The sequence below is a fragment of the Eurypyga helias genome, unplaced genomic scaffold, assembly GCF_000690775.1.
Source record: "Eurypyga helias isolate BGI_N326 unplaced genomic scaffold, ASM69077v1 scaffold5694, whole genome shotgun sequence".
NCBI lineage: Eukaryota > Metazoa > Chordata > Aves > Eurypygiformes > Eurypygidae > Eurypyga > Eurypyga helias.
The window spans coordinates 24,420-50,250 of record NW_010245513.1 but is presented as its reverse complement, the minus strand read 5'-3'; the positions used below and the strand labels follow the sequence as shown (position 1 = coordinate 50,250).

Below are 25,831 nucleotides of genomic sequence, written 5' to 3'. Positions count from 1 at the left end.
ACTGTAGCCTCCGAATGACATTGCAAGTGTTGATTCAAGTTCCATGCAGAAATTGCAAATTCAGCCATATTTCTACTTTACAATGATAAGCTAACAGATGATGAACCGATAATACAGGAACAACAAAAATGAGAAAAGCTTGTGTAATTACATAAATGCAAGTTAGACATCAAGCTTCACAGGCCGGTCTCACATGCCGTAGGATAAGAACTGTCATCATGTATTAAACTCTGATCTTGCTTTGTAGGTCTCACATAATTTTTGCACCATCATGTTTATAGCATGTTTGAGTTTAAAATCCAGCTTGAAATGCTTGACTTGTTAAACAGCACAATTTCCGTGTATGTTTAATTTACTGTAACAAATAGAATGATTCAACATACACATTTAATAACAAGTCATGTTTTGAAGTATTACTGTAAGTGCCAAGATTTTATCTTCCCACTCCAGGCAGAGCATGTCAAAAAGAGAGCAGCAGTGCAAAAAACAAAAACTTGGAGTTTATTAGTCTCCCAGCCTCTGGCCATGCAAGAGGAAAGACTAGGGGTTTAGCAGAATTCTGCAATACATTTGTCGTTTTATGGATATTTAGTTCAGAATAGTCCTAAAGACATCACAGATTTCAATCACAAACTCAGACAAATTGAGATACGCTCATCACTTTGACAAGAAGATGCTGTGGAGATGCTGAGGGATGATTAAGCTGTGAGAAAAAGAAAAGCAGAGGAAAAAACAGACCACAAAAGAGAACAGGAGTTTAAGATTTATGAGATTTAAGATCTAGTATGAAATACAATAGTTGAGCTTTTGAGCTTGCTTGTAGGAGCAATCAATCAAACGACAATTAACAATCAAAGGAAGAAAACTTCAGCAGATAAGAAACAACTTGGAAACAGTCCATCATCCTAAAACATATGAACATTTATGTGCTATCAATCTTGCCTCTCTGAAGAGATCCCCACACTGCATTCATTCTGCAGTGTCTGTCATCACTATAACTAAACTACGGTTTGAATAGTGCTTGACTGTAGCTAGAAAATAGCAGAGAAGCCTTAAAACTGAACACACTAGCTTTTCCTGGTAATCTTGGGGCAACAAAGCAGTTTGTTTGAAATAATTTCATGTTCTTCACATAAACAGAAACATTTTTAACATTATTAGAACAAGAAGCTTAAAAATATTCTTCTTTCTTCAAAACTACTCATAGCATAGATGGGGATAGCCTCTTTAGCAGTCAAACCAAATTACCTAATATTACTCAAAATGGTTAATCCTTAGAAAATAAAAGTCAGTTACCCCCGAATACTGTTTTCTGGACTGCAGTTTGCACCAGAAAGCATTTATTTTGGTCTGGCTATTCTAGTAGGTGAAAAAAAATAGGAAACTTATTTCAGGAAGAGAAAAGCAAGGAATTAACAGATGCTAACAGACATCATTTGTAATTGCTGACAATTTCTTTGGCACATGGGATTGCACATGGAGAGGAAGAATGGATAATGCCTTAGCAGAAAGCCACTTTCGTCTTTGATGCTATGGACTTCCATTCTGTGTGAGGCTGATACCCAACCTGCAAGGTCACCAACCTCTACAGAAGAATAGCAGAAGCTGTTATCACCTACTGATGAATGACCTTTAAACAACTGTTTCCTCTTCGAAGAACAGTATGTAAAAGCAAGTCAGTATACTTCGATTACGCCCAAGCCTAACCCACAATGACTGACACAGAGCTTCAATGCTGAAAGCTTTCCATGGTTTCCAAGTTACATCGCGTGGCCAGGCTGTAGTAACACAAGGGCTGCTAGATAACTCAAATGACTCTCTTCGGTACGGCTACTAAACAAATACCATCCAATTACCCAGCTGCATTCCTGTCACAGCAGAAGTCTGCAACACCGCAAAGGGCTTCCTGGGTAGCAACTGTCACCACTCGCCCACTTCCCCCTGCATCAGCCCCTGAGGTGTGAGGTATACATCTTCCGACTCTTGGCCATATGCCTTTGCTCTCTGACTCATGGAGCCAGGCTGGCAACAGTCTATGGCAAAGCTCACACAAATTCAGCTCAACAAATACCCTTAGGTCCATACCCAGGGGGCACTCATCACATCCAGTTCCAAATTAAGTCAATGGGAAAATAAAATACTAGCAAAGGTGCAAAAATAGAAAAATAGTCAAAAAAATAATGCAATTAGGAAGAGTTGACACAAGATTATTTTGGGATTTTATACTTCTGGTAGGAATTTTGTATTTAGCTTTGTTTGAAGCATATGTAGAAATGTTTCATTTAGTGAATCTAGCTGACTCAAGATTATAAACATTTTATTTGTGTTAATAGTAACAAATTTGGGATAAAAAAATGACCTTTTTTTTTCAAATTATTTTTTATAGTCAGAACTTGAGGATCAGAAATTTTAAGCAGTTTGCCTCTGGTTTACTGGGCTTATAGAAAGTGGCTCACTAGGTTCCCTGAAGAAGCCTACAAGGCACATCTCAGCATTAGACCTCCAAACCTGAAAAGCACTAACAAATAAAAAATTTAGAATTATATATTTCTAGAAGTTTAGGACCATTATCTCAGGACTGTGCATAAAAATGACTTCTTGTGCATGTTTCCTCTGTGCTTCAGCTTTCCAATCTATATAATGGCAAAAATAATATTTTCCTATTACTTGAAAATGTACAATAATCCACCTTATTCATATGCACACACTTCCTGAAACTTTTCTGGTAGGAGGTTTCCTTTCATTCTAATTTTGGACTGTCACTCAGTAAACATTTTATACAAGTTGCACAGCTGGCTAAGAGATACAGAAATCTACCCCATGGGACTGAGGAATTCTTTGCCTGATGGAGTTTCCCTACTAATTGTTTTCATATGTACAATACCAGCTTATATCAACTAAGGAGAAAAATTACTGTATGGAAAATAGCAGCTGCTCTTCAGTAATTTTGTAATACGAACTAAAGCTTTAGAGAAGAGTACTTTAGAATTAAGCAGACACACATTACATTATGCTCCTATCAAAACTTTTGTAGATGTGAACCAAAGATCTTCCGGCTTACTGTAAAACAAACTGAAAAGTAATGAAAGAATTACATGCTAAAGGAGGATACTTTGGTTTTTCTCCCTTTTTAAAACAGTATCTCACAGTAGGATTACTTTTTTAACAGAGGTGGGGGTTTTTAATTTCTCTTGTGCAAAACCCACCTTTTTTCTTCCAGCACACCACTGGTAAGTGTTACGGTTCTTAAATCTTTTCCATTATGGCATAAAGCATTCTTATAAAGTCTTAAAAATTGAAGTTCTGAAAAAACAGAATTTGGATCAATGAACATGCTTCAGCCCAATGTTCTCTATTACAACAACTATTAAAACAAAAGTTGCTTGAATCAAAGCATCAGTATAGATCTTGATGTGGATCCTATTCCAGTAATGCCAAAACTTTTTAAAGTTCCTGGACTGTGTATTTCTAGTGACAACTTTCTACATTGCTCTGTAGATGGGTGATTTTCTACACACGATGTAGAAATGAGGAACATTATGATAAATATGAGAAGTCCCATAAAGTGTAAAAGAATAGAGCAAAGTGAAAATCTCTTGACAGCCCCATCCCAGACTTTCACAATCAGTAGATTTAGGAACTTCCTAAGTCATGAATTGCATCAAATGCATTTAAAGACAATATATTTAGTGGTTCAAGTGTATCAGAGTTGAGTTCCTTTATGACTCTGAAATAAACTGCTTCTGGTCATGACTTTTTTTAAGGTTCATATTTACCAAGATGTTCTAAAAACTCTTCTGCTGACTCTTACATTTGAGATGATTTCTAAAACTCATCCCTACAAAGAATGTCTCCAGCGTGGAGAAGCGCTTTGACCACTTCTGGTTTAAAAGCAGTGCAAAATTTCTGCAGTCATCTTATCTTCTGGAGTCCTCCTTTACACCCTGATATTATTTTCTTCCAGCCCATGTCTTGGTAGGCTTTCTGCCTCTAATGTGTTTAAATAAAATTATATGACTAGTTTTTATGTCTTACAAATCTGTTCCTCACAGTCTTGCCAGTATTTTATATGCAACTTGCACGTGTTTATGCTCTGTTTTGTTTTTAGTTTCCTCCCTTGTTATGATTTCCACTTTTAAACAGTTATCTTGTGTATTTGTAACAGCCTCTTTTATCAACTATTCCTGGGGTTCTTTCTTTGTGATTTTTTTTCTAGTGCAGTAAATGTGCCTTTATGTGGTATTAGGTGCTATTAGATAGCCTCTGTCCTGCAAGCATTTTATATTTGTAACTGATCTTAGATTGTTTTAATTAGCTTCAAGTTTCTGAATGCATTTTTTCTTTTCAAAGTTAAATGCTACTGTGATGGGGGGCTTCTCTGTTAAAGATATATGCAACATTGCCCTGTATGATGCACTAACAAAAGCCTTCCTCTGACCCATGGCAGCCAGAAACAACATCCTGTGGCCTGCTCTCAGGATCAGCCAGATAGTTTCTCTCTTCCACAAAGGACTGAAATCTCTCTTTCTCTAACAGAAAACCAAAAAAGATGTATGTTTTGACAGATCAATGTTTCTGTGTTTTGTCTCTTAGCTATTTCATGTTTCATTCATCCAAACACTGCATATGAATTTGCGGCTTGATCCTAGGAGACACTGAGTATCCTCCTATCCAGGAGACTCAGCTCATCAAAGGACTCAACATTTTAGCTACTTGATTTTGAGAATCCATGAAGTGCTGGAAGATACCAAGGAGAACTCTGTTCTATGGGGGTTTTTGCTGTGCTTATAGCATGTTTGGACATTTTTTAAAAATTTTGAATATGTTCAACAAAAAGGTGCAAGAAAAGTTAGGAATAGGAAGTTAATTGGGAAAGAGGATGAGGATGTTTTTGGTCTAATCACAAACTTACCAGGCCACCAAAAGCTGAGAGCCAGGGAGCTGACAAGTTTTATTCTCTGGATTCACAATCATGGGGTTCAGAATGAGCTGAGCATTCACTGTCACAACAGGTCTGGCTCTGAGGGACAGAAATAAGATTCACTGCACATCGAAGGAGCACATTAGTATCTAAATTGCAGCAGAGAGAACACCTAGCTGAGATAATGCTGCTCCTACCAGAGAGAATTTTTTTTGGAGTCAGAAACTTTGATACCTTCTGTAACATTTTGAAAGTTCTTCACAAAAAAATCACAGGTTAACAACATCCCTGAAACAGTATCCTACAGTTATCAATAGGTGTGTCCTGGGATTGAGACACATCAGACACATTTCATTACACTGGGTTTTCACAAACAGAGTCTGCCTTTTGGGATTTACAGCAGTCCTTTGGCCACTATTTTGTGCTGTGGGATTTGTTTTATACTGTCTCCATTAACAGTGACATATTCAGACTTGCTATCTCTGAATAAGATCCTTAAAAAAATGGACATAATTTGGTTAAAGGAGAACTTGACCTAGACTTTCTTGAGCCATTAATATGGTAAACTCTGTCTGACATGTCTTGGGACAATTGACTTTAGAAAACAGGAATAATCATCAAAAAATTCTGCCGAGTATGTGAATTGTGAGTACCTGATTATCTGAGTTGTGGTGATGTGAACCATCCGCCTGAGTAACAACCTACTATTAAGTATTGAGATAATCTATAACTGAGAGCAATTTTGTAGACAAATGAAAACAAGAAAGGGTCTAAATTCCTGGTTTTTTAAAACCGCAGTACTATTTTACAGTAACTTACATAATTGTGGCAAAATCATCTTATTAGAAAATTACTTTCCTCATATTTTAATCCACAGCTAAGCTTTTATGATTACTGCTCTGTATTATTTCAGCAAGACATTAAAAAATAAAATTACTTTCTTCATTTCTGTGCATCAGGGAAAACCTTTTTCTAGTAAATTTCAGTTGATACAATTCTGTTTCTCCAATATAACAAGTTGCATATTTGATATACTCTGGTCAGGAAGTGGAAAGATGGAGGGCCTCCTGCTATTCACCTTCTTAAATTAAATAGAACACATTTTTTATTGCTGTCTAAAATAAACCCTGGGTCTAATTCTCCAATGTTTCACATCCTGTGCAGTCATTCATGCCACTGCAAAGTGATGCATTGCAAAGTATTTTCTTAAATAGGGCAGTAGGAAAATCAGATCTACTCACTGCACCTACAGTATTAGCTGAAATGAGCTAACATTCCTTATTTACAAAATTCTTACGCTTTGGCCAACAATCAGACCACGTTTTCTGTCAGTGAGGTACTGTTGGGACAACAGACAACAAGGGGACAGACAGGAATCAAGAAATATGACCACACTGTTGCAGCGATGGATGGTGAATATTTAAATGCAAAGAACTGTTGGCATGGCTGGATTAAAAGGGCAGCAGCAGGGTTCTGTGTATGTATTTGGTAGTTCTAATTTATGCTGCTGATCAAACAGTGCATTTAGTGAAAATCCATATACAGGAACAACTTTGTGATTTGCAAAATGGGATCTTGTACAATTATTCTAAACCAAAGTTAAAAGCAGTAGTCTTCACTTTCAATAAATAGCTCACATCTTCATATACACAACCCTCGAAGAAGCAGAGACACTTGAAAATTTCTTATTAGTACCATTCTCACAGGACAGAAATGATGTTTCAATGTTATGCTTGTTAAATTTCTCTCTTATGAGCTGTAGTAAGAACTTTTTGAGTCTAAAGGAACATTTGTGACATTGCTTTAAAGTTAGAAATTGTACTATTTTCTCTTCTTGTCTTATGTAAACTTAACTGAGGAGTCAAACATTCCAGAAGTTTCTTGTGCTAAGACAAAGCATGGACATTTTAATTGAAAACTACAAGTTCTGAGCACGGGAAAAAAGCATTTGTTTCTCAAAAGATGCTTAATTTATCATCTGGAATGAGCATCTTTTAGACACTGAACCAGGGAAACATATGAATGTGAAATTTGTTTATTTGCAGCTCTCCCACCAAAGCTGTAAAATAAAAAACCCATTGTGTTTACCACATACCTGTAAACAATTGCCTTTCCAGCTCCAAATGCGCCCACTATTAAATCTGGAAAAACAAACCAGCTTCAGAAGAGCTATATAGAAGCTTCTCATAATTTTTTTTCAGCCTAAATGAGATTATTTATATTAAAAATGCAGGAACAGAAAACAAATATGATAATTCTTTTCTAAGTAATTTTTTCAACAGCGTACCTGAAAGAAAACATTTTGCATTGTCAGAGATGGGGTCATAAATGTCTTGGATGTATCCACTAAGTGCCAATAGATTTAACACAGAGTCACCCATGCCAAAATCTTGCTTCTCTCCAACTTGCATTAAAGGATAAGGGATGCCATTAATCCTATACATTTTATTCCAAACCATTAATTGCCCATTACCCAAAGAGATGCAAACCACTTTGTCACCAGTCTCATACAGGTCATGTTGAAAATTTATGGTGTTCCCTCCTGATAATCGTTCCCATCCTGCTTTGTGTTTTAAGTATTCTGTTCATTAATCTAAGCATTACATCTCTGTGTGCATAAATACAACACACAGGATGGCTGATTTCATAGTTTCTAATGTTTTCAGCACTGTAGCGGCATGTGCTACAGCTTACAATAGTTACCCATCTAAAGCCATCTTCTTCCTCATCAGCCACCACTTGGGACAGATGGAGTCAACAACATAAGCGCTACACCGGGCCTTGGGGACATCTTTGTTACTGGATATCATCCTAGGTTGGGAATCTACAGGCCCAAATATTTCCTGTTCTTACCTGGAGTCCCCACCCAGTGCTCTCTGGGAAGATCCAGCTTGGCTTCCTGGACCACTCACTGCTGGAGAAAAGCTGGAGCCAAACAGTGAGGAAAAAAGATCAACTTCCCTGCTGCCTCTAGCCGGAGCACCACTGAAGAAAAGGAAAGGACTTCGCTTCGTTTTCAAACCTCCAGGTGCCCACCTGGGCACCCCTTTCAGTCCACTGTTTGATTTACACACATCCAATCCAGTAGACCAAGTCTTACAACAGACCTTGCAGTGGTACTGGCAACCTAAAATAATCTAAATGAGTTAATTAAACCAGTACTCAGGCTTGTAAACAAACCCATACTTGCTGCTTTCATAGCTGGAGCACAGGTTTGCTAAGAAGCCCTGAAGTCATTGAGCAGGATGCAAATACAAAGCTTTGATGCTAATTAGCTGGGTGGGTTTGGGCCAGGTCTGGCAGCCTGTTTTCAATGCTCTGTCTGCCTTTCAGATGGTCAGGATTTCACAATTTAAACAAGTACTGCACATGGGCAGCAGCCTGTCCTACCACAGCTTCCACTGAATAATGTCCTAATAGGAGCAGGCAAGGACAGTTTATGGGTCTGATCCACTTTTTGTACAACATTTACATTTTTCTACTTTCATTGGCCTTAGAGAAATACACTTCAGGGTCAGGAAGACTTTAAATAGCAGAAGAAAATGAGTGTTGTTTCTATCTCCTTTTTGGGACATTTATGAGTCGTTTTCAATAGCAGCCTTTACAGGCAATTTGCACACAGAACCAAAACCTAGAGGTATTTTCCTCTTAAATAAACAACTGATTGAGACATAGTCGTCACCATAAAGGCTACACAATGAAAGTCAGAGCTTTTCCTGGAAGCTCCCTGACAGCAGCACCCACAGTAACCCCAAAAGGTTTAGTATTTTGTTGGTTTGGTTTTTTGGGTTTGGATTTTTTAATGGCTTTTTTTTTTTAAAGGAAAAAGAAACATTATGAACAGAAAGTAAAATACAAGAAGGAAGGGATATCCATTCTGTTGTTCCCAGCTGTATGCTCTTTATGAATTCTGCAACAGATAACTTAGCATATGTACTGTTTCATGCCAGACTTGACAACTCCAAAGGTTTCATTTACATGACTATGTTATGGCAGAGACAAAACAAGTAGATATCCGTGACTTATCCAGATCCCGGTCTTGTGATGATTTCATAACCTGATCTTTCATTAAATAAAGCACTCCAACCCCTCATGGGCACAAGGCAAAACTTGAACACACAACTTGAGTAAGCTTAATAAAATGTAGCCTGTTTGAATCTGAGGGTAAAAGAATGAGTCTGTCAGCCAGAGTTAGCCTCACTAGTACAAGTGAAATCTTAATTTCAGTATCTACAGCTGTGCAGACTTGGGTCCCCACTACCTCGGTATCCCCACTTTAATATTAAAGGGGCTGTTGTACATCTGCTTAATAGTTAAATCCTGGTTTCTCTGGGACAGAGCCCAGCTTATTTGAAGACAGAGGGTAATGGGTGGCCCCAGCCACCAAAAGTCTGGTTGTCCATGAGCTTTCTGCATTGTTTGGAGACACAGCAAAAAAAGATGACATTCATGGTGTGCCAATCATGGCACCCTCACAAAGGCCCTGTTTGAGCATACTCTGCGGGCAGCCAGGACTGTGCTCGTCCTGCTCTCGTTTGGAAGCTCTCACTTTCTTCCCCTGACATGTCCTTTACTCTCTGGTCTAAGCCATGCTTATTCTTGACCCAAAGAGCTTGAATGAGTGAAACCACTCAATAGGAAAAGTGCACTTACGAATGAGTATGCAAACAGTAAAACATTCTTATACCCAGTAGTGATATCTACGATCAAAGGACCAAGTTGTTATATATTCAGCAGAGCATTCACTGGAAGATCCATTAGGGATTTTGCTTTGCTTCTACTTGTCCTGTTACAGAGCAGTAGTTTTAATCTCCTTTATTTCATTGCCTTGTGGGTGCAACTGCTATACCCATCACTGGAAAAAAACATTTTTGACACTGATACGAAACCATGAGATCTGAATACACATCAAATCAGAGCACTTTTATAAGCAGAAGTTTTAAATTTGTATGTTTTGCAAAAGTTAGTAATAATTTCTATGAAAAAGTGCACAAGACGTCTAAATTATCTGAAGTTTGGCAACTCTCCCCTCCTAAAAATAGAGAGAAGTTGTCTTTATTCATTGCTTGTTAATGCTACGCACGCAATGTCACTGATGCAAAGGTCACTAGCTGAAAAATAAGAGTTTAACAAGCAATTTGGAACTACACATCAAGAAAAAAGACAGTTTAGCTACTTATAACCCTTCCAAACAAAGCCTGGAGAAAAGCATATGAAAACGTTTGCTCCTTTGCATTTGTAAGGGGTTTTTTTAAAGTTCAAATTAAAATGTGTATGAATAAGGAGAGAATGAAAAAGAGAACTATCAGAATCACAAAATTTCCTTCACACCTTTTTTCCTTGTATTTCATGTGTTCAGGAGGATAAAGCACCTCATAGATTTAAGTAAATGACCACTTTGCCTCTTTCATCTCATTGAGAAGATACTTCATCAGCTGCTACCCTTCAGAGAAGCAGAAATCTGTAAGGAGGGGCTGGTGGTGGCAGCCATAAGCTTCTGCCTCATTGCTGTTGTGGAATAAATGAGCTGTGGGGTCACAACCACACTGCAAAAGACTAAGAAAACAGGCACGGAGTGACTGAAGGAATTTTCAACTTGCATTTTAACACAGGTTGAGGGTTGTATGCACTAAAATCCCAATTGGCTGGTTCACAGAGCTTAATCCTGAAACAAGTGTCTTCGGCATGTACTTAACTGAAGTCAAGGGGCACTGTGCAAAGTTAAACAATGCTAATGCTTATTTCAAATTTTACTGTGCTCTGAAGGAAAAGCTTGCAAGATGTTGTCTGGTGAAGAAAATACATTTTCTGAGATAAAATGATCATAAGAAATGGACAGAGTATTCACAGATGGCACTGAAAGACACACTGGATTTTGTAAGCTTGTTTGTTTACCTGCACCTTCTGCCATGTGGCTATGCCAGACCTGAAATGCCATGTGATAAAGAGCAGAAACCTGCCATGATGCAGACTAAGCCTTCAAGCAATGTGAAGAAGTAGGAAGGTAACAAAATCCTGCCTCCAGTCTCAACAATGTATATTCATTTATTAACTTGAGCAAATTCCTTGGTCCCCTGGTAATTTATAAGGACATCTCCACCCCTGTGTGAGATGCAGCCCCAGGGAGTTCAAGCAGGGAGGAACGTGTGACATGCTCAGCACCTCACGCTTGGTTGGAGTCTCTCCAGCAGTCCCAAGAGAAATTGCCGAGGCATGGAATCTCATGTCACTTCATGGAGGACAGTGGCCAAGAACAACAGTGAAAGGCTACATAATTGGCACACACTTCACTTGGGAGAAACCCAAAAATGAAACAATAGATGATAGCTAAGTTGCCTCCCCACTGCAACTCTACCAGGATACAGGCAGGAAAGTGTTGACTTTATGGACTCAGAATGATTTGCTGGTAGCTTTAAACATCACTTTGTGTAGTCTGCCAGTTTAATTGCATAGTATAAACAGGGACTGGGGAACAATCAGAATCCTATCTGAGTACAGGTGCTAATGGAAATGTCATAAAAGAGAGTGAGAAAATGGCATAACTGGAAACCCCATTAAAAAAATCCTTGTGATCCTTTTTGGTTTTTATTTCCCTCAGTGGATCAGAGGCCAAAAAGGCCCATGATCAGATTTCTGTTTGTTTTCTAGAATTTCAGAGAGTACTACACTCCAAAATCTCAGTAGGAAAGGTGCAGAATAAAGTTTCCTTTAAATGGCTATTACTTCAGGCTTGACCATAAGAGAGGACACAGAATTGTCTAGTTCAGCCAACTTTACTCAAGAATTTGAGTTAAACAATACAAAAAACCACTACCAAAACAGAGTCACTTTCTTCCTATCCTACCATTCTCAACTGCCTTGATCCTTCTCTGGTTTTCAACCATTCAGGTAGGAAGCCTGTTACGGGTAACACCTAAGGCTAATTCATTTCAGGGCTCCCCTTTTGTCCAAATGAGTCTCTTTCATAACGCAATGTTATTAATTTTATTACAAACAAATCCAAAAGCAGACAATTAATGTTCTATCCCTACTTACTGGGATTAATTGATTTATTCTTCTATTCCATTGGCCCAGTATTGTGATTTCCTTAAATATCTCACAGAATTTTAGAAAAGCACACCTGTAAATTACTCAGAAAATAATTTGCCATAAAATTAATATATCTGTAGGAGATTCTTGGCTTGTCACTACACTACACTTTTGATTGATTATTCATGTGAAAACATAATTAGCTGGTAGAAACACTTGAGCTTTTCTGCATTTGCTGGCAGAACTCAGGCCCTTATTCTGGCTCCCATGCTCAGCAGTTCTCTCTTACCAAAGCAGATGTAGCTTCTCATTGATTTAATTTGTTTGTCTTACACAAATCTCCTGGATCAACTTCGTAATTTAATCAACACTAGATTATGATATGTGATACTGTTGGCACAGTGCCTATTATTCTCAAAAAAATTATGAATGCTGAAGAATCCTTGCCTCTCAAAGAAACTTGAGGGTTTTCTTCCTGCTGTTTAAGTTAATGTACTTAGCAGATGGAGCTGTTAAATACTCCTATTTTAATAAGATTTGACTGGATTACTGAAGTTCTGAGGACATTTTGTTTGATTATCACACTTGTTTTCTTCTTAAAATGTTTGTAGTCATTTGTTTATATGAAGTACATGCTATTCTAAGATAATAACTGTGTCCAAAATAAGAAGGCATGAAGATACCTTTATGCAGTTCCCTGTGCTGACAAAGGCTTGACTAAAAAGAATAACCAAAGTAACAGGCCAAAAACTGTGTCTATAAAAGTGGGATACCTTGACGATGGAGCTTCAGTGGCACTGACTCCAGGGTGACTCTCTAAGTGAATAAGAAAGACTCACACAAGCTTCTAAACAGGGAGGGAGCAGAAACAATAGTGCATAATTTATTTGAGCAATTAACTAATTAACTAATCAACAGCCTTAGAATAGTGAATTCATCTAGAGCACTGCTCTGAATCTACCCACTGTTAAAAGAAACTGGTGAGATCATCCTGGTTCACAAAGACACCTGAAAAACACAGAGTCTACTGGAGGATATGCCACAAGAAGAAAGCAAGTTTAATGAGTTAAGTAAGTTATTCATTATGAACTATTTGCTCCGCTATAATCAGCCATCAAGTGACTGAATATATGCTGAAACATGAGGGTGGAAACCTTACAGCCTCCAAATGCCTGAGCCCAGCACAGACGAACCAGCTGGAAGTGTAGCACCATCATCTCGATTATCACAGACTCCAAGCACTCAGTGGGGACCAGCTTTGAATGGAAACCCAGAAGCCAAAAGAAACAAATTTCTTTCCCATTAAACAATTTTATGGGTTCCTTTTGTTCCTATGAAAATTGAACTATGCTAATAGAAAAAGACAATGTTACAAATAAAATAAAATACAACTCAAAATACATGCCTAAACTGAGGCTTTAGTCCCTGCCCCAGGCCTTGATGACACCAATAAAGCTCAGGATGGAGCAAAGGGGTACTAACAACCCCAGATTTACTGGGGAGTGGAGTGGAAGCTGTATTAAAAAATATCATTCCATTGCTCAGATGCTGCAGAGTAGAAGACAACCAGGAAGGTTGTGTTGAGGCAGGGATTTCAGAATATCTTGGACAAACTTTGAAGAGCTGCTATTACAGAGAATCCCATGGCTACCTAAACTGCATTATGGGCCTCAACAGTACAGCCTCAGATACAGCGCGACACTGCTTGGCCATGTCCGAACCTCGGCGCTGAAAACTGCAGCCCAGAATCTTGCACATAATTCTTTTCAACTGCCACTGTATTTCCACTTAAGATGATGGAAAAAGCTCATCTTTCACATTTTTCCACTCTATTCACTGCTCCCTCCCTCTGTATTTCTTTATTTTTATTTTTTTATCCCCTTTATTTCTTTTTACATGATGCTCAATGCAGTGTAACTACTTTAAGTCCGTATTTACTGAAGCAGCATAAGTGAGATCAGATCCTCTCCTTTGAGTATGACCTTTGAACATGAATTGCCAGAAAACTGTGACATGGATTTTCTGCTGAAAGACCTTACAGTTATGTCAGTGTTAGTAAATTAGTGCCAGAAAATGTGACTGTGTGCCACACCTGCACTGTCTGCGGTGGTATCATTAGAATGGCCCTAAAGCAGTTGGACCAGGACAGTTATTAGTCTCCAAAGGAGAGCACACAGCGACCTGTTTTGGCAAAAAAATGAGTTTGATAGTATGGACAAGGACTGTTCAGTGACAGTTTAGAACCACAAGGAACAGCACATTTAATTTACAAGTGTAGATGTAGCTTAAGAGGATTAACTGGTCTTTTCCCTTCAACTACTAGGGAAATACTGTATACTGGAGAGATCCTTGAGTATCTCAGTAAGTATGGTACAAAGCTTGACAGCTGCACGTTGTTTGTTCCTCTGAATCACAGAATCATAGAATGGTTTGGGTTGGAAGGGACCTTAAAGATCATCTAGTTCCAACCCCTCTGCCAGGGGCAGGGACATCCTCCACTAGACCAGGTTGCTCAAAGCCTCATCCAGCCTGGTCCTGAACACTTCCAGGGATGGGGCATCCACAGCTTCTCTGGGCAACCTGTTCCAGTGCCTCCCCACGGTCACCATGAAGGATTTCTCCCTGATGTCCAATCCAAATCTCCCCACTTTCAGTTTAAAGCCATTACCCCTTGTCCTGTCACTACAGGCCCTTGTAAAAAGACCCCCTCAGCTTTCTTGCAGGCCCCTTGAGGTAGTGGAAGTCTGCTATAAGTTTGCCCTGGAGCCTTCTCCAGGTCGAACATACCCAATTCTCCTAGCTTAGTTATATCATTCTCAGAATAGTCACATCAAAAAGCACAGAACTGTCTTGGTACATTCAATCTATCCAAGTGACATGCTTAATCTGCCTTCCTCTTACTGCTTCCCTCTTACTAGCCTTATCCCACTATAAAGTTTGGTCAGGTTCTGCCTAACTCTTACGTGATTACAGAGAAAGAAGCATCTATCCATTAATTACCACCAGCACCTCTGCTGAGCATTGCAGTTCTGCCTACATGAGGACTAACACCCTATTTGAGTCTGAAGGTGATGAACACCACCCCAGACATGTCTTTAGAGTGACACAGATGTTGGAATGATCAGCACCATTTTCTGTCTCTGCTGCTTCCCAGGACTGAAAGTTTCCCACTACCTCCAAGCCTGCAAAGCAGAGACTACCATAATTATCAGCTCTGTCTGTGATGATAAAGGAATAGTTCTGGGCATATGACACAATTTACAGAAGTCTTTCCTTGGAGAGCTGTGGAGATATAAACCAAGGGTTGTGCTTAGTAACAAAAACTAAATTTTACCCATTGAAAGGTTAGAAAAATCCCTATATTTTCACAATGCTGAGAGTAGAGGTCTGTTACTGTTACAGTGGTAATATCTATGCCAGGGCAGCTGAAGACAGATGGTCATTACACTGACTGCTAATGAGAAGAAAAAGCAGCCCTGCCTGTACACTGACCCTATGAAAGAAAGTTTCGTTGTTAGGTACGATGTTGACTAGGTGACCATCCAGCTGTCTGTATCCTGTGCTTTTTGCAGTAAGTGGCTACACAAGTGAAATAAATACTGAGTCAGGGCATGAGCTTGAATACTCTGTTGGTACTGACCAGATTTTTATATCGTTAGCATGGACCCTGGTCTGACTTTAGTGTGTGCAAGTACTCACCCAGATAGTGGCAAAGAATGGTCTGGGGAATAGTCTGGGCCAAGGACCATTCCCAAAATGCAGTTTCAGTGCGGTCATCCTGTTTCAGTGGGCAGGAGGGTTTCACCTGGTGATGGTGAGCTGTGCTGTGGCCTGTGGACTCAAGGCCAGACCACAGTTCCTGACTCGTTTTATTTTCTTGCACAAACATAATCACTGATGACAATAAAAAGGATTTAGGATTATTTTTTTGTGAAGTACTAATTCTGGTTTTCTTCTTGGTAGGGAAGATACAGCTTTTTTTAATGTTGGATAAGTTTGAAACTCAGGTCAATGATAAAACCTTTATTAGAAGCAATGCTTTCACCAGACATAAGTCACACTTCACACACTGTTGTTTACATAAAAATTTATGAAGAAGAGGCAGCAGTGATGGCAAGAGTCAACCATCATCTGGTACAGCAGGACTGGTGTGCCATTTGCCTCTGCATAGGGAACAATTAAGTAAATCAGGGTTCCTTCCACAGGATTGCTGAAACATATGGCTGAGGAAGGGAATATGACAGAGGTCTGTAAAACATGAGTGGACTAAAGAAGAATTGCTTATTGTCTCTTCAGTATAAGAACTAGAAAGAAACTGTCCATTGGAATGTTCAAGACTTGAATGGGATGCAGGGAAAATAATTACTTCTTCACAAAACATGCAGTTAGGCTCTGCAGCCCCTTGGCACAGGCTGCTGTGGATGCCAAAAGTTCAAAAATTTGACCCACTGATTGGTACAATTCACGGAAACAATGTCTGTCAAGGGCCACAAAATTTTAAAATGCCACCTCTGACTCACGCACACCTTGCTCCTCCAGTTGGTCAGAGCAGTTGGTTGGGTGATTATTCTGGGAAGTATCACAACTGTAGGGCCTGTAGTGACAGAACAAGGGGTAATGGGTTTAAATTGAAAGTGGGGAGATTTAGATTAGATATCAGGAAGAAATTCTTCATGGAGAGGGTGGTGAGGCACTGGCACAGGTTGCCCAGAGAAGCTGTGGATGCCCAATCCCTGGAAGTGTTCAAGGCCAGGCTGGATGAGGCTTTGAGCAACCTGGTCTAGTGGAAGGTGTCCCTGCCCACGGCAGGGGGGGTGGAACTAGATGATCTTTAAGGTCCTTTCCGACCCAAACCATTCTAAGATTCTATAACTGTACAATTTCCTTCATATCCATTGTTGGCCACTGCTGGAGACAGGCTACTGTGCTAGACAGCTCTTTCATCTGCATCAGTTTGGCTGTATTATGTTCTTCCCTGCCTGCTCTGCTACCCCACCATTAAACCTGACAGTGGTCAGTTTTCTCCCATATTTAATATGTAACTGGGAACTGGGGTCCTGAGGGACAAGAGGGTCTTTCTCTGCCTTTCCTAGATAAGACCAAGAAGAGGGAGGTGGTCTCTCTCCCTTTGCTGGCTAGGAGTTGCAGCAAGAGGAGAGAGGAGAAACCACCCCTCAATCCACAGCAAAGCCCGGTGATTTAAACAGCACTGAGTATTGTGCAGCCTTTGTCTACGCCCTATTTCTTTCTGTTCCTGAGCTTATACTGGCACTGAGATGAAGCAAGAAGATATAATTTCCCGTACCAGAAGGCTAATAGGTAGATCTCTGCTTCAAGAACAATGTAGGCACAGGGGATTGAGTAAATCATACAAGCACAGCTGTGTCAGTCTTGAACTTTCTGCAAGAGTGATCCCTTTTCGAGCACATTTGTTTTCACACAACACTTGAACTTTAGCCATGGAAGAGCTAATTGCTTGGAGAATCTCACCTTAGACTGTGGCAATACATGTTTATACCTGCAGCCAGACATTACAGCTGGTTCCCATTTCCCCGTCTATGGGAAATGAACTTCTGAGAGTGATGAGTCAGCATAATTTGCTTTTATTGCTTTTTTTCTTTTTTATAAAACGGTTGGATTTATAATATGCACATTAAAAAGCTTAAATGAAATGTTTTGAGATTTTTTTTCTAACCTTTCACAACTCTCTTGGAATCACAGTCACAACCAGTAGTTTGGGAAGCACTGAATTAAAGGCTAGTATCCTAGACCAACTATAGCCAGCAGATGCTCTGCCTTTCAGCTGACAGCTAAAATAAAACTTCTGTCCTATTCTTTCCAAGTTCAGTCCCTTGTTTCCTCCTTGTATGAGGGCTGCCCTTCAGCATTTCCGTCAGAAGTGAGGAAGAAAAGCTCTTTGACACAAGAAGGATTACTTACTTCATTGCCTAGTGTGCTTGTCCTGGACTTGCATTTCCCCATATTATTTCCTTTATTTTCTTTTTCCTTTTTCCCATAGGAAGGCATTCTATTTTTGTGCTAATACTGTGCCATGATTGTGCTATTTTTACAGCTGTTTTGGTGCTTCAAGTCTTTGTGAGTGAAGGAAGAGGTGGCTGACTGACAGTAAAGTTTTCTTCTGTTGTTTTCTGACAGATTCTCACCAGTACTCTGGACTGCTTGTTCAGATATTCAACTGAGGGATGGAGGGGAAAGCAAGTTACAGTAAATGGAGGATGGTGTTTTTTTGCTAAAATAAGTAAACCAAACCATCTAACACACTGAGAACTGATGTCACAATGTGAAGTTCTGCAAGCAGGATGCATAGTAGAGCCAACAATGACACGTAGAGTAACTCCAAGATATGTCACAACTGAACTGACTATAGCAGTTCCTCAGTTCACATTTAGAAAGATCGAGAGCCATCACCCTAACTTTTCACAAGTTAGCTTAAAAGATGCAGCACATAAAGTACACTAATACACTAGTTAGACTTCTACTCTTCTTTCTTCCCCATGTGACTCAAAGAAGACTTGAAAGAATCTCTCCCCTCTCTCTATCTTTTCAATCTTAGAAATGTCAGGAATGCGACATCCTGTTTTCTTTGGTTTTGCTGGTGGGCCTTGTGGGTGCTTAGGAAATGTTTAAATGCTGAAGCTTTATTAAAGAGCTCCGTTGTCCAAAAGAACCTCATTAGTCATGGACAATGAAAGACTATTAATAGCAACATCAACAATATTCAAACAAAAAGTCAGAACAGTGTTTAAAAGTCCTTTCTTTTCTCAAATGCTAAAGATCCTCTCACTTCAGTCTTGTGATAGCACCACTTTATTACTCTGCAGTTAACTTTTCTGTTTGTAAACTTGTAATTTCTATTGTAAACACCCCTTCCCAGAAACTGTCTTCTGAAAAAAAAGATACCTCTTCCAAGGTTTTTAGAATCCATCACAAAATGGTAAAAGAGATCATGGTTTTGTCCCTTTGAAAATCACAGTTTCACTTTTGAAACAGTAGAACTTTTAAGAACACTAGCCTTGAGATAACCCAGGCTAACTATAGTGATTTCATAGGAAGCTAGGGCAGTAGAGACTATTAGCATTTTACTGTGGATGAACCTTTCACAATAACAAATTATGGTGTTTTACTGCACACCCTTGCTAAGGCTTCTGAATTGCGATGAAAAGAAACAGAACAGATTTATTTCTAGAGGCAGGAGAGAGAGTAAATACAAGCACATTTAAAATAGCTCCAACATTCAGACTACTTAACATGCTATAAACATGCAACTTAAAAAAAAAAATACCTCCCAAGTAAAATTCAACTAATGTTATAAACTTGATAGATTTTAATGCATGTCAGGTAAACTAATAAGGAAGAATGAAAACTAACCTAAATAGGAAGAATCCATATAGCAGAATAAAAACACAAAAGGGATGGAATGGCCCAAATGAAATATCTGCCTTTAAGCAATGTCTTTGCATTCTCTCTGGTTTTTTATAATGCACTCAAAGTCATTAAGAATTTAGATACAGCTCAGTGTCTCTTCAGACAGCAAAAAACAACTTAGCAACACAACCAATAATCAGTTCAACCCTTTCTTCTACAAGACAACATGGTTTTAATTAAGAAAGAATGCCAGGATGAGGGAGACCTTACAAGTTCAATAAGCTGAGAGCATTCAGTTTTTGGAAGTGGGGGGAAAGGGTTAAGCTTTTTACTGTAAACGTCACATGTTTTATGTTACTGTAACTATTTAAGTCCTTTCTTGCCTTTCTGATCATGTCTTTTGACAGGAAAGGGAATATTTGTTTCGTCTGATTATAACTCTCAGGAGAGTTAGAAGTGTCCAAAAATGTATATTCTTTATTCTGACCTTTGCCTTCCAAAAGGAGCAGTTTAGGCATGATGCATTTTCCAGAGAATGGAAGTATGATATTGCTTTTCTAATGGAAAAATCTTACCTGGATAATCATTCTTGTCTACATCTGAGTCTCCTCTTAGAGTGAAGCCAAATCCCGAAGGCATGGACTGTGAGGCCCAGGCTCCATTGAGAACCTGGGAAGGGTTATCATTCAACCCATTACTGTATCCATTGTAAATGAGCACTTTTCCTCTTCTGTCTTCTCCTGCAAATGGTGCACCAATAGCAATGTCTGCAGTGCAATAAAAGAAAAAAAAATAGGATGGGCACAATTAAAATAAAGCAAAACTTAAGTCCCTGCAGAAAAACAGACCTAAATGGCTTCTGCTACATACATGCAAGAACTTCAACCTTCTGTACCTTTGTATGGATTCTAGTTTTAAGGCAAATATACAAAGATGTTTCTATACAAATGAACATGCTAATATTTAGTAAGAAGTATCACTATAGTCAATATGACTGTCCTATAGGTAAGTTTTCCATGGTTTGGCCTCAATATCAGTTTCATTAGGTTTAGTGTAAATTCTCGTGACTTTCAAAGGTAGTCACACATTGAAAAGCATTTTTCAGGCACTGCAGAGACACTTCATGTTCACTGCTTAGCTATATTTAATATCAGTGTTACACACAGATATATATTACTACATTATATATTAATTACCGTTATATCCATCTTGATTGAGATCTCCAAGGTGTGTGATTGCGCTGCCAAATCTTCCAAACACTTCAGTGCCTGTCAGAATTTGCGCATCTCGGAAGAGGAAAGCACTTTCTTGCAGGTATAGATAAACTTGTCCAACTTCTTTAGGCTTGCTTTCAAATTCTCGTTCCATGAAGAGAGGGGCGCCAACTAAGATATCATCTAAACTGAACAGTCAAAATAAAAACAGTGTCACTGAGAGATTGAGTGTAACCAACCCAGTTCATGCACTTGTTAAGCAGGAAGCTAATAATTATCACAGAGTCATAGATTAACTTCTGGCCCAAACACTTGGCCAAAGCATGGTCAACTAGGGATGGATGCCCAGGGCCATGCCCACTCCGTTTTTTAATATCTCCATGGGTGGAGACACAACAACCTATTTGGGCAACTGCTTCCAGTGTATGATCACCCTCACATAAAAAACATTTCCTCTAAGGTTTAAACAGAATTCCTTGCACTTCAATTTATGCCCACAATAGACACTGAAAAGCTATGTTTTGCAGTTAATGATCCGCAAGTCAGGAATTAAACAGAAATTTAAGAGGGGATCCATGTTACTAGAACAAACTCTGTAGATGTATCTTGCTAACAGTGCTGATGACAGACAAATTTTAGTAGAAAATCTATTTTTTTAAAATTATACATCAGTAAGTGAACAATAGAACAAAAATTACCACTTTCCAGCAGATTTTTGAAGTAATATACATGAAATACGGGTAGAGCATCAACTAATAGAGAATGCCTCCTCACTAATTCAGATGGAAGCTGGGAGACAAAACCAAAGCTTTACTTCTGAAAACCCATCTATTGAATATTAGGTGCACGAGTAGTTGCAGTGCTCACTTAATTTGCTGTATTAAGTATTAAAGAGGAAGGACATCATAAAATCACAGAGATATGAGGCTTAGAGGAAAAGTCCTTCTGTCTATTCTGTTATTCCAAGAAGAATCAGTACAAGAAGAGAGACTAATCAAAGGGTATTTTGTATGTTGTTATTCTCAATGGTGATGTTTCAAAACATGTTACCAACATTTATTTAGCAGGGAAAAAAGACACTTTACTGGACAGTAAAGAATAAAATCAAGCAAGATTGATTAGACACGTAACAAGCAGAAATATTCTTAATAGATTATTCTGAGATATGACATGATAGTATCAGATTAATTTCTGAAGGTCGCTAAAGCCTGTGCAAACTAATAGAACACTTCCCACCATATTCAGTGGGCATCGGTCATCCATATTAAGGAACTCTGTTACTATTGATCCCAAAATTTTTAGTGTGCAAAACGTATTATCTTGTTTTAACACGAAACTTAGTTCAAATCCTGTAAAACTTGTAGAGCCTTCTACTCTCAATTCATCAATGTTTTCACAAAGGCTTTATCCATTAGTAAACCAATTAGTAAAGTTGCACAACATTGTTTTTCGGAGTCCTGATAGAAAAAAATCCGTATCGTTTACGAGTAGCTCAGCTACTACCTTACCATAGATATATACTACATTTTTAAGAGATACACCATAGAATTCAGTACAGAATATCTCATCTAGAAGCCTTTTAATAACATCGTAGAACTTGAACATTCTATAAATAGTGATAAAGTCCTTCTAGAAATGTTACTGTTCTATTAAGTTTTACAGCTTGTTTCCATAAAGGAAACTGTAATTCAAAATGTCAGGTCACTGGTACAGCTGTTCTATTCTTCATGTGTCAGATTTTACCCCATGGCATGAATAACTAAAAAAGGAAGGAAGCAGACGCTGACTTGACATCAAAGGTGGGATTTTCCTTCCACATTAAACATCGAAAATTCTCCTCTACTAATGGAAGATGTTAGTGGCTGGAACAGAATTTCAGCTGAAACAGTTGCCACAAAACAATAGCAACCGCAAAACCAGATCACAAATGCTTTTTTTACAAGTTATGTATGCCATGTACTACAAGCACTACATGATAGCACTAGGATCAAATATTATTCTATTACATTGCAGTCCAGGTATTCTCAGTAAGACTAGTACCCCATGGTGTTATGTGCTGTATAAACCATTAAGAAGAAGATGAGCTTAGTTCCAATGAATATTTTACACATGAGGGATGGTAAGTCTAAGAGAAGATTTTTTTAGAGGCGATAAGGAACCAGGAAGCTCCCAGTATATCAACACAAAGTAAGCAGATAGATAGATACCTCTGAAACTCTGGTCCATACAGCACTATCCAGGGTGTCAAAAATGGTGAAAGGAGAAACCAGAAAGAAAAAAAGGCAGAAGCCTAACTCAGAATACAAGATTCACCAGGTGAGACAGAAAGTAAGCAGATAGGAGCTGGAGTCTGTTGTGTAGGGATCACAGCATCTAAGCTGGAAGTGCACAGTGCAGGGTTATTTTTCTAGGAAAAATTCTACTTCAATAAAGTAAATGACAATGATTGCATAAAGTGCATGAATAGTCCAGGGAGCAGGGACCAGAACCGGGTAGCTAAGATGGCTCATCTTCTGATGTGCTGAAGGAAAGGTGGGAGGAAGGCAGTCATCTAACTGACCTGTCTCTAAACTGGTTATGGGCAGCAGAGCTACTGGGAACACCCACAGCACCTAGTTTGCCTTCCTTCCAGGTCATGGCACGTCCCACCCACACCAAAGCCTTCCTTTCCTCACCCTCTTGCTTTTCCCACTTCTCTGTCAGTGTCAAGCTCTGTAGGTCAAGGGAAGCTGCTTCAGCAACTCCTCTGAAAGAAGGAATTCTCCCTCAGGCAATTCTAGAGTTTGGGATGGTGTTTTTTGTTTGGTTTTTTTTCTCCATTGACGCAGTAGTGTACTATAGACAGAGAGGACAGACTCCTCAGCGACCCTGCTCTCTCTGATCCTCATTTACTTATTTCTGATTTCTTTCCAAGTGATTGCTGCTTACCATGCTCCATAGTCAGTTTTACCTTCCAGTTCCTACAGTTTAAGTATTTAGACACCAAGCAGTTAAGGGGAGTTATTTGTTGCATTATAGGCACCCATGTGATTCGAAGTATTCAGAGTTTTAGTGTGGGGTTTTTTTGTTTTGTTTGGGTTTTTTTGTTGTTGTTGGGTTTTTTGTTGTTGTTAAGGAAGATATTTCAATCAGCTTTTAAATTGTAGGAGTTTATGTTTACAAAATTGGGAGTTCTGAGCCAAATTCAGGTTGATATGATCCCTTTTAAGAGGCCATAAGAGCAAAGTGGAAGCAAAACCCCCTGGACAGTAACGTCAGCCATAAAGTGCAGTTCGGTGTGTAGTGGTACTCTGAACTGGTTCATTAGATTTATTTCATTAGTGCACTAAGATGCTGCAGTTAACATAAACAGTATATTTATTTTTGTTCCAGCACAGAAAGGTAGCCAGCCAGTATTGCTTCCCTTCAGACAAAAAAATTTCTAAAAAGCACAAGCTTTTAGCACAAGCTTTTTTTTTCTCTCACCTGCTGAGACTGTATGCAGTTTCTTTTATTATCCTGCAGAGTAATAAAAATCAGGAGTATGGGAAATGTCAAGAGGTCAAAGTATAACTATGGGAAGCTTTGATATAGGCCAAATAAAAGACCAGTGAACAGTTTATTCCACTATTTTTATTGGGCTGTTTCAATCAAATTTGAAAGTGTTCTGTCTTTTTTCCTCTGTACTAGGAATGTAACCTGTAAGTTGGTGGCAAAGCTTGATTTGTTAAGTTTCACTGTGGATTTCTTATTATTAGCAGTGGGTAACTAAATGGTAATTCAAACAATATCCTCAATTTCCCTGTTCCGCCCACAGTCCTGAATGTGGTACAGCCAAAACTGCAAGAATCACCCTGGAACACCTGCAGAACTGCTGGAGTAGAAGGTCACAGGTTTTTTTCCTTGGAAAAGCCTAATCTTTGAGTCACGTCTTCAGTTTTATTACAGCAGAGCTTCATTTCTATGAATCTTTTCACCATATAACTTAATCAGGTTTCTCATATGGATAAGGCAATCACTACCTCCTTTGTCTCTAGCTGCACAAAACCCCCAAGTGAACGTGGTCATTTCCCTTTTGCTTCCCCCTCGCACACACCATTTTACTCTCCCTTTCAGATAAACACTTCTATCAACTATACGTGCAAACCAGCAGGACAGACTACATATCTAATCAGACATGTTTATCAAGTGGAGCGTTTTGTGTTTTGTTTTCTGTGGGATGTTTGCATCTCAGAGAGTCATTAGATTTCTTTTAAGATATAGACTGGGAGACCACACAGGCCTCAACAGCAGTTTGGTTATATTATTGACATAAACTGTGGTCTTGGAGGTACACAGAAGATATGAGACCTGCCAAGTAACCCCATGGTTCACAGGAAATAACCTGCACAGGAAATAGCTTGGTTCAGTGAGAAGTTAAATAGCAAGTTACCCAAAAGTCTAATAATTATCTAGCATAACTTAGATCAATGTTACCCCTTCACATTAGTAATGCATTATGGTAAGACTAAATTAATCCTGACTCTGTAAACCATAAAAATAGGAATTATTTGGGTTTAGGGGTTTTTTTGTTCGTTTGGGTTTGTTTGTTTTGTTTTGGAACTGCAATAACATTTTATCACCTTGTTACTTTCCCCTTTTCCTGTATCCCTCACTCTTTAAGGAGTCACTAGTCACTGATGGGAAGCAATGATTTAGACCAGAGAAGTTATTTAATGCACTATGTTTAAGCACATAATAAGAAATATTCACATTAACATGAAATATACATACCTGAGACATTTCGCAATAGGCAAGAGTGTGCCACAGCTGTAAATATAATTCTGGCTCACCTTTGTGCAGACTTCCAGGGCTCTGAGCTTCAGGGATCTTTATCTCCTTGCTAGAAATCTAGTGTCAGTGTTCAATTACTAAAGTCCTGATCCTCTAAAGCACTTGATCAGACTTCACATGAGTTCAATGTTAGCAAGTGTTTTGTTTAACAGGGCCTGAAAGCCTGGAGTGTCTTCAGCATGACCCTGGGAGCTAAGCAGCATCCTCAGAGAAGCACAATACCTGTCATAACAACCATGGGCCATAGACACTGTTTGGTCCTCTGGATGATGCAAATGGTTGGCCAACCAGCAGGTGCTGGAAAGAGATGCTGATTATATTGGAAAGATTTTAAAATTGAGAAGTGAGGCTATGGACGGTCCACTTCTGAGAAGACTTACCTGCTTTTGAGAACGGGAGAAAGATTTTTTGCCTATCTCTTCCCAGCAGTAGCTAGCACTGTTTATTCACCGTTGTTCTACCTCGATCT

The 25,831-nt window shown here is 38.9% G+C and overlaps 1 protein-coding gene across 1 annotated transcript in view; it reads right to left on the bottom strand.

The window, feature by feature from the left end:
* ITGA8 (integrin, alpha 8) overlaps window positions 1-25,831 on the bottom strand; it is a gene marked incomplete at both ends in the record, with an annotated part of 55,675 nt that overhangs the window by 5,467 nt on the left and 24,377 nt on the right. Inside the window, 4 exons of the mRNA XM_010150088.1 lie at window positions 4,913-5,020; window positions 7,017-7,062; window positions 19,912-20,103; window positions 20,533-20,738. Of these exons, the coding sequence (XP_010148390.1) occupies window positions 4,913-5,020; window positions 7,017-7,062; window positions 19,912-20,103; window positions 20,533-20,738 (552 nt within the window). The remainder of the gene's footprint in view (window positions 1-4,912; window positions 5,021-7,016; window positions 7,063-19,911; window positions 20,104-20,532; window positions 20,739-25,831) is intronic.